Consider the following 9,485-nt stretch of genomic DNA (forward strand, 5'->3'; position numbering starts at 1 on the left):
ATCTACTCACTTGCACACACATATATAACTCAATATTTATACCATCTTAATGAATTTGAGGCAATCTTGAGTCCTAGAGAGACAACAGTCCCAAATGAGCTCAGTAAGGTAATACACTACAAGGAAATGCAGGTGCTCTTCACCCCATACACATCAGTGTTATAAACCATACGTCTGTTTGTTGTCCTGTTTCACTCCTTTCTCTCCGTATGCATCACTCCAGTTTGGTTTATGATCAGTGCAGTTGATTTTTGTCTTTGTGGCTCGTCATATACAGGAATACTTAAACAAACCCTCAGTCTATGGGCTTGTAGACCCTGGCCTCTTCTCCTGCGTGTCTCCAAACATTCATTGCTATGGGAGACGTGTCTGCTGGGATAAAACATGCTGTGAGATGTCACCATAGTGATGGCGTGAGACAGAGGCCTGGGGGAGGAGAAGGTGCAGACTCAACTGAGAGAAGAAAAGAGAATTGGCAGAGTGCATTTATTTTATTCTGCTGAACACTGTATCGCTATTCAGGTTTTAACCAAACCAAGTATAAAAAAACTATCAACACAATGTTACTGGTGCTAATTTACTTTTTTTTTATAACAATATTCTTCAATTGTCATGTTCTTAAATGGTCAAATTATTTGAAATATTGCCTTTATTTCTTAATTCAAGTTATTTCAAGTGATACTGTATTAGCAGTAGTTGGAAAAGTGCACCACAGTGGCTGATTGTTAATTCACAGAGTTAAAAAAAGATCAGTCACAACATACACTTCTATTTATCCCGGAAGGAGGCTAGCTAGTTTACATAAACTCCTCCGCAGTACAAAAACAACCTGAATAAACATTGGTCAAATGAGAAATGACAAGAATGAACTGTTCTTGACTGCGAAGACTCAATATGGACCTAAATCATTATCAACGTAGTGACAGCTTTAAGTTAAGGTTGTGCTTCCATTTGACTTTAAAAGGGACAGATTGTGCTGACTTGCATCCCTGAGTACTGTGGTTTTACTTCTTTAGTGTGTAATGAAGCTGAGTGTCCAGACAGTTACCACCAGCTCTTCTTCATGCTACACAGAGCACGACAAATAACAAAGTCTTTGTCCTCAATCTGCTCTTTTCAAAGTTCCTGCACATGCACACATACATTACATGCAAGTTAGCGAAGTTTGTTGTTGTTTATTAACTTAAAGAGAAAAATCTGGAATGATTTTTTCAAGTTTCTGGACATCTTATTGATACTTTCCCGTTTGGTATATTGTATATTCTGAAATAATATGTGTCGACAGAATAAAACAAAGAAGGAAAGGTATAGACAATTTGTAATGACCAGAATACTTAATAAACCACTGAGCTACACTGTGAAATCATAAACTGTGTTTCAGCTGAAGATAAGTCACTAAACTGTCACATAAACCAAAATGTTATTTAGTGTAAGATTAGCTGCTGTCTCCAGTGGTGAAAAGTAACTGAATATATTTACTCAAGTACTGTACTTTTAGTAGAGTTTTAAAGTATGATTTATGTACGAGTATTTTCATTTTCTGCTGCTTTATACTTTATACAATTTAGAGGCAAATATTGAAAATGTTTCTCCACTATTCTCTCCACTGATGCCATTTTTTTTAACTTTAGTTAATAGTTACTTTGCATATTAAGATTATTATATTTTCTAATATATATAAAATATGTATAAAGTAATTAAAATCAGCCTCACCAAAATTCAATAATATAATACTTTAGGTACTTTGAGTTTAGTTTGATGGCAATACTTTTGTACTTTACTTAAGTTATATTTTAAACAAAGAACGTCTGCTCTTAAGTGGAGGAGTATTTGTACACTGTGGTATTGCTACTTTTACTGTAATAAAAGATCTGAGTACTTCTTTCACTGCTGGCTGTCACATGAAAATGAACATGTTGGTTTGTTATGTTATGTGTACAACCTTTGTGTGTTCGTCCTATAAACATTTAGAATCTTTCAGGCAAACGTGAAGACCATGATTCAACGGGAGCATCAACCCACAACTATCATTTCAATTTCATGCAGAACCACCTGTCATGAATCAAATATCTGCTCATTTACAATACAAGAGAACTTAACTTCTGCTTTACTGACACTTCTGCTTTTACTGTGACATTTTGGAAATATAAAGGAGGTTTAAAAAAGGCCATAACAATAAGTTTCGGCCTTACAGTTTCAACAAATTACAAACGTTTCCACATTTATATGTCAAAGGTACTTTTTTTTTGTATACTGAGACACTTTCCTGGAAATATATTTCTCAGAATTTGTCGTCAGTATTCTGATAAAACAGAGTCTGTATTTATAGTTTATTCGTCTTGTGACATAAATGGCGATACTAAAATATTTTTGTCCAATTAGTCGCTATTTTAGTCTTTCACAACAGCTCCGATTTATCTGTGTTTAGATATTTAAATAATTTGACAACTCATTAAATCATAAAACACAGTGCAAAGCTGCCTGATAAGAGCTGCAGAATTATCAGGATACTCTAGGAGAGGACAGGAATGTTCTCACAGTGTCCGAAGTTAGAAAACAGAAGTCAGTGCACAACAACCACACTCTGTTCATACTGTATAACCTATACAGTCATAATGCCAAAGTCTCATCTATCTATACCAGTCATTTTCAAACTTTTAGGGTAAGCCAAAATCTCAAGGCACGCCTATATTCATATCTGTGCAAAATAGCTCCTCTATCACTTCTTATCACTCTTATCACGCTGTAAACTTTCATTTTTATTTACTAATGCCAAATAGAATTTAACAAACTCACATTCAGGAAATATTGATTAACAAAGCAATTTAATAATTAATTTGACACTTTGTAAAATTGCATTAAAGCATAAATACTGCCATTTAAATCCGACAGGTCACAAAATTAAAAATTAGTTTTAACTAAGTTCATACAAAGTACTGATATACTAAAAAAAAAAATGAAATCATAACTTTTTGTATAATTACATTGATATAATATGTTGTATGGTTGTTTAAAAATTCCACTGCACACCTGAACTTCCCTCAGTCAGAAAGTCAGTCAGTGGTTTGGGAACTACTGATCTCTTACCACCGGCAGAACAAACACAGCACACAGTAGAGGACACGCTCAGAAATCGCTATGGTTCCCTTTCTTATTTAACATTTATTATCTGTGCATTCATGTTTTTGGCTCTGGTGCTGGAAATATATGCCTAAAATAATTATCTATACGAATTACTGAAAGTTTGACTCTGATAAATCACAGCATAAATTCAGAATATGACCTGTATAATTTTTAGAGCGGTTTAAAAATGTAATGAGATAATAATGTGTTTAAAACACAACATAGCTATTGACACCTGCTGAGGTGTTTGTAAGAGATAGTTTATCTGCTTTACACAACTTTACAGTCCATCAGTCAGTGAGGTTAAAAAAATCAGTGTTAACCTGCTTTCTAGTGTCTCTATCAGGTACCTGTTGGACTTTGATTCGGTCATCATCTTGTTTATGAGACGTCTGCTACTTGTCAACTCCACATGTTCTTGCAGGAAACAGAAGTTGACATTCAAATGTGCGATCAGTGATATATGGAAGTCTGAAAGAACAATGGGCTTTATTCTCTGTACTGCGTGCCAACACTGCTTTGACCTTCTCTTTTTTTTCTTTTTTCTGGCCAGTCATACCACTGTAGTTCTCACTTTGTTCACTTCAATCAACATCAGCTGCACACTCATTTAAATCTTTTTCTTTCTTTATATTTTATTTTTTAAATGTCTCCTACATACATTAAAGGTACCCTATGGAGTTTATACTATTGTACTATTATCACTATGGAGCAATATTTGAAGTGGGTCACCGTTTTGTTTATATCAAGCGTACGTGAATTTAGCTTTCTAACTTGCTTTGAAACATACAGTATCTATTAGCACAGTCAAACATGACATTATTGATTTCATGTTTTTTAAATTTTTTTTATTAATCTATATTTTTTCAAACCATTGTGAAAAATGCCCACCCCAGAGCTCAGGGTGACATCTTCAGAGTACTTGTTCCACCAATAGCCCAAAACCAGCAGTGTAACGTACATTTACTCAAGTACTACAACACAACACCTCAATTGTGCTAGCTTGCTCCTGCTCAGCAAATGCATCAGAGACCTCTACGTCGACTGGAGTGAATGACAGACTGACCACAGCGGTGTAGCAGGAACAGGGAGCTGGTAGTCAGTGCTAATGAGCAGCTGCTGTCAGACTCTGTATGTAAAAGTTTCTGTGTGGTACCTGTGTTGTATCTGAGCTGGCGGCTCAGAAAGGCTAACTGTCTGCTATGTGTGTGTTTGTGGGGGGAGTCATTGTGTGGGATCAAGGTAAAGATTGCAGTGTTGCTTCTACAGTCGTCAAGTCAGAACCACTGCTCCAAAATAGAAAAATACCAAGTAGAGGCAAATATGGCATAAACTCCCATGGATGATGCATCTCAATCAGTATGCATTTGAAAATGAGCGCAGTGCTGTCACAGACTCTTACTGACTTACTTACAGACTCTTAGGTGGGCCACTCTCCTCTGATTGGAGGGTGTTATTCTTCTTTTTATAAATGCCATAAAGAAATAAAAAATGTGCTCAACCATAACAACTACAGTATTAAATCCAACATACAAATTAATGTAGCACTAATAATAATGCAAAATGATCATATAATAGTAAAGCACAGACAGTGTTTTCTTTTGATACTTATAGTTTTGCTGATAATGCATATTATGTTTTTGCATGTAAGATTTAAATGAATGAATCATAAATAAATATTGTAAAGGATTAACATTCACAATTAAAGCATCGTTTTGTTGTGTCTCTGTTGGGTAAGGTACAACAGATGACACTGAGCTAATCAGTATCATCCTAGTTAATGCAGAGTCAGGAAATGTCGGACAATCCACATGATGGTTTTCAACCACTGAGTCACAACATTTTACAGCCTTATCTGCAGAAAATGGAACCAAAGGTACTTTATCAGCATTGAAACACCCTTGCTACACTTGCTGCTTGCTGAACAGTTCTCTGCCACCAGGTATTATCAATCAGTCACACAAATACACACACACACACACACACACAGACACACATGCACACACGCACATACACCTTGCCATATCCCTGTAATCTCAGAGGACCATGACCGAGGTGGGTCAGCGAATGGAATTTGACCAGTTCTACGGAAAAATGTCAGCAACAAATATGCTAAAGTGTGACAATAATTTTTTTACAGAATACTCTAACTGTGCACCTACATACAGTTCAACAAGCTGCTGTTCTTTTTTCTCTTGCGTTCAAATGGTCACTTTTAGCTCCCAAAAAATCAAGAAGGCAACGGCCAAAATGCCAAACCCAAAGCTTTCACAAACCAAAGGGTGATGGTGGCTACAGTATATATATAATGATGATATAATATATAATATATGACATATTATTTAATTATTATTAATATGATGGACCTGCATTCAACTGTAGTCCACAGTTGTTCACAAACAATAATCCAAAAATTCAAACAAAGAAACATGCAATTAAAATTAAAGAAAAAATTAAAGATAGGGACAAAACAAGGACGAAATGGGGCATCAACCTTCAGAAAAAACTCTGTATAGTTTTGTCAAGCAGTGAGTTTTCCTAAACTGCAGGACACATACAGGATGTATAGGCTTCTTAATATAACTGACAGACAGCATGACCTACAGCATCTAATAAGTACAGATGGTGAAGCAGCATGAATATAAATAATATCTAGTTTACATAAAGACTGCCTGACTTCCTGAGAGGAACTGTTTCTGTGAATCTGTATATGTAACACTAAAACACCTGATACCGGAGTTTATTAAACATTAAGCACATTTTTTTTTTCAGTTTTCTTTTATTCCTCAGTTCTTCCTGAAAACTAACTAGTGCAAAAGTAATGATTGTATGTGTATGCGCTGTCTCTTTCCTTTGTCCATATTATAGCCAACAGGCAAATGTGTTTTCATTTTGGTATGTGGCAGGCCAAACAAAGCCAACCGTACCAGCCACACCTAAACATTATTTAGCTCCGGCTAATCTGATAGATGAATTTAACTCAGCTGTACTGTTGGGTAAACAAAGAAACCCAATTCCCAAAGCCCAACCCAACTTTCAGCTTTTTAAACTATTTGATTTGGACTCATCCTTGTTTGCTTTGGTAGCAAAGTCTTTGTGATGTCCCTCCTAGATTATCTTAGTGTTCTTAAAAGGGAAAAAAACAACCCATATTGTTTTTAATATGGCTTTTATTGAAATCTTCAACATATTTGGAATTCAAGCAGTACTATAAAACATTTAACAAAGCATTTTATTTTGTAAATCAGCTCTTTTAACAACATTGGAACAACACAAAAGTAACACATTGTGTTAAACTTTGGAGACAAAATCCTATTTAAAAGAGATGGAAATATTTCTACTCACAAAACACATCCTGCTGGAGACAAACATCCTACAACAGTTGTAGTCGTCTTGTTCCCTCAGGGTGTCTCACACACACATACACACTGAATGGTCCTTTGGCTCTTTGCTTGACATACAGAGGACCGTACAGCTGTTACTTCTGATATATACAAAAATGTTTGAAACTAAGACACACAGTTAAAATACATTACAAATACATGTTGATTACAGGAATATAAAATAAAGTCACACATATGGACACAAAGTCAGACTTTGTGTGTCGACTGAAACAGTCTCTTCCATGTCCTGAAACAGTAAAACTAAGGAAGGAGATAATGTTGTTACCTAGGGCCATATCATGGATCCATCTTTGGTTTCAGTCTCAGCAGAAACTCTCCTAAGCAAATATTACATGCAAAACACACACACACACACACACACACACACACACACACACACACACTCTATCGCTCTGTTTCTCACACACACACACACACACACAGTGAACAATCACACAACCAAATCCATGTAAAATGAGAGCTAGCTCTTCCTTGTCATTGTCAGTGAAATGACACACAGCGTTTTAACTGAAAGTTTCAGTGAAACACAACACCAGCCAGCCAACAGCTAATGATAGAGCACGACACACACAAGAAGCAGGTGTTTTCAAATGCACATAATGGAAGTTTTAGTAAAAATACAACAAAGGGAATCATACATTTTAAAAGTTATAAACCTTTATGTTCATATACTGAACATGAAAGCCTCTTTAACCAGACACACTTGCTGGATCATGGCAGAGCAAAAGCGTTAGACTGATGCAAATGAACATCATCGGCAAAGCAAAGCTGAATGATCAGTATTTATACACTCATCTTCATCTCGGAGTCTTTTCACGGGGTGGTCACCCTGTGGTTTCAAACAGCAAAAAACAACATAGACACACAAAAAACCCTCATGTGCAACAAACATTTTCATTTTATCCAATCAAACATAGTCTTTCCTGTCGTACCCTCCACCGGCACTGGTACTTCGTGGGGCGGAGTAGGCCATCCTAGGTGGCTTGTACTTCTCTTCTTTTGGCGGGCAGCTGCTGCACAGCATCGCCCCACCAATCAGGAGCAAGGCGGCCGCTCCCCAACCGATGTAGAGCGATGCGCCCAGCTCCCTCCTTTGTGCATCAGTAAGGAGCATGTTGTAGAAATCACGGATGACGACGCTGGCAGTCCAGGAGACGGGGATGAGGACCAGAAGGCCGGCAATGACGAAGAAGATCCCAGAGATGATCATCACTTTGGCCTTGGATGGCTCGTCTTCGATGCAGTTGGTACACTTGGCGCCGACGATGGATATCATGACCCCCAGGACCCCGAGTATGATGGCGATGATCATCATTGCTCTGGAGGCCTGCAGCTCTTGCGGCAAAGCCAGCAATGAGTCGTAGACCTTACACTGCATCTGGCCTGTGCTCTGGGTGACACAGTTCATCCACAAACCCTCCCAGATGGTCTGAGCTGTGATGATGTTGGCTCCGATGAAGGCCGTCACCCTCCACATTGGCAGGGCACATGTCACTATCGCAATGATAAATCCGATGACTCCCAGGGCAATGCCCACAATCTCCATGCCCATCGACATGCTGGCTCTTTGTCTGGTGACAGAACAAAACTTAAAACAGTGAGTCCGTGGATTTTCCAACAAACAAAACCAGTTCAGATTGCAGTAAAGAGTCTTCTCCTGTGTTGTTCAGGTGTCCTCCTAGAAGCACCTGTGGTGTGTGATGTAGCTATGAGATGCTGCCACGGAAATATGAGATCCTTTATACCTCAGGGGAGTGAGGAGGAGTCCCTTGGTGATGATGTCAGCAGGAGGTTGTCTCCATGAAACAAAAAACACCACCTGTTCACATACACGGTGGAGGAGGGGAGCTGGAAGCAGGGCGGGTGAGGAGGTATGTGATGGAGGGAGGGTGGGTCTGTGTGTGTGTGTGTGTGGTGTGGGGGTTGGTCACTGGAAAGATGGCTGGCTTGTGACTTTCAAGACCAATCAACATTTTAAATAAGCTCTTTACCTGTTTTCTCCTAGGAATTGGGTTCTAACCTGATGTGGGAGATTCACGCAGTGACAAGGAAATCCAAGCTGTGGTTTAAAGTGGAGCAAACAAGGAAATTAAATGAGGTCTGACCAAATACATCACTCATTATCTTAGAGGAATGTGTTGTTCCTTAAACACAAGGCAACAGTGGAGAACAGTGAGGTAGCTGCAGCCTCTGGCTACCTAGAAAGCTTGTTGTGAGTAAGCATAGAAACACACACAAACACACACACTAGTGCAAACAGACACTCAGGATATAAGTAGACTATCCCATTGATAATATTGGTCTTTTGTTACTTCCTGGTTCCAGTCATGTGAGTTTCTTAAACAATCAGGATTCGGTGTTAGGAAAACAAACCCAAAGCTCGGCTGAAAACCGGAATAACTGCACCCAGAGTAAATATGAACAGAGAGAAAAGGCCGATTCTCAAACACCTTTAGCATACAGACAGCGTGATCATCTCAGTATCGGTTAAACTCTGTACTCTGACTAAACAATTCCCACAAACACACATGTAGTTGAGTATATTGTATAAAAGAAGGTTAATGGAGTAAATTACTGTTGTTGGCAGTAGTATTTCCTTGTTAAGGATTAGTCAAATGAGCCCAGAAATTATAATTTTTACATTCAGAAAATTAGGATTCTTTTTTTCTTTTGTTCAGGAAAAATGTTAAAACAAAATAACACATTTGTAAATGGGTTAAATTTAGACTCATAATAACATTTTAAAAAGTTTTGGTAATGCTTTATATGACAAGTGCATATATTTTTAAATAATTAACTACAACATTTATACATGTTATATTCTGTAGGAAAAATAGGAATTTTCTTGAAAAAAGCTCCATATAAACAAAAGAAATCTTCATGTATTATTGTCAACTTTATTCTGCATATATGCTTAACTGTATGCCCAACTGTAGACAACTGTCCATTAAAAGTACA

General features: G+C 37.6%; 1 protein-coding gene across 1 annotated transcript; it reads right to left on the reverse strand.

The window, feature by feature from the left end:
* Positions 1-6,284: 6,284 nt before the first annotated feature.
* On the reverse strand, positions 6,285-8,231 carry LOC118332120 (claudin-3-like). The gene has a single exon (XM_035667275.1). The coding sequence runs from the start codon at positions 8,083-8,085 to the stop codon at positions 7,435-7,437; it is 651 nt and encodes a 216-aa protein (XP_035523168.1). The 5' UTR covers positions 8,086-8,231; the 3' UTR covers positions 6,285-7,434.
* Between the last annotated feature and the right edge of the window lie 1,254 nt (positions 8,232-9,485).

Source organism: Morone saxatilis, unplaced genomic scaffold (genome assembly GCF_004916995.1).
Source record: "Morone saxatilis isolate NCDOM2014 unplaced genomic scaffold, NCSU_SB_2.0 Contig20, whole genome shotgun sequence".
Lineage (NCBI taxonomy): Eukaryota > Metazoa > Chordata > Actinopteri > Moronidae > Morone > Morone saxatilis.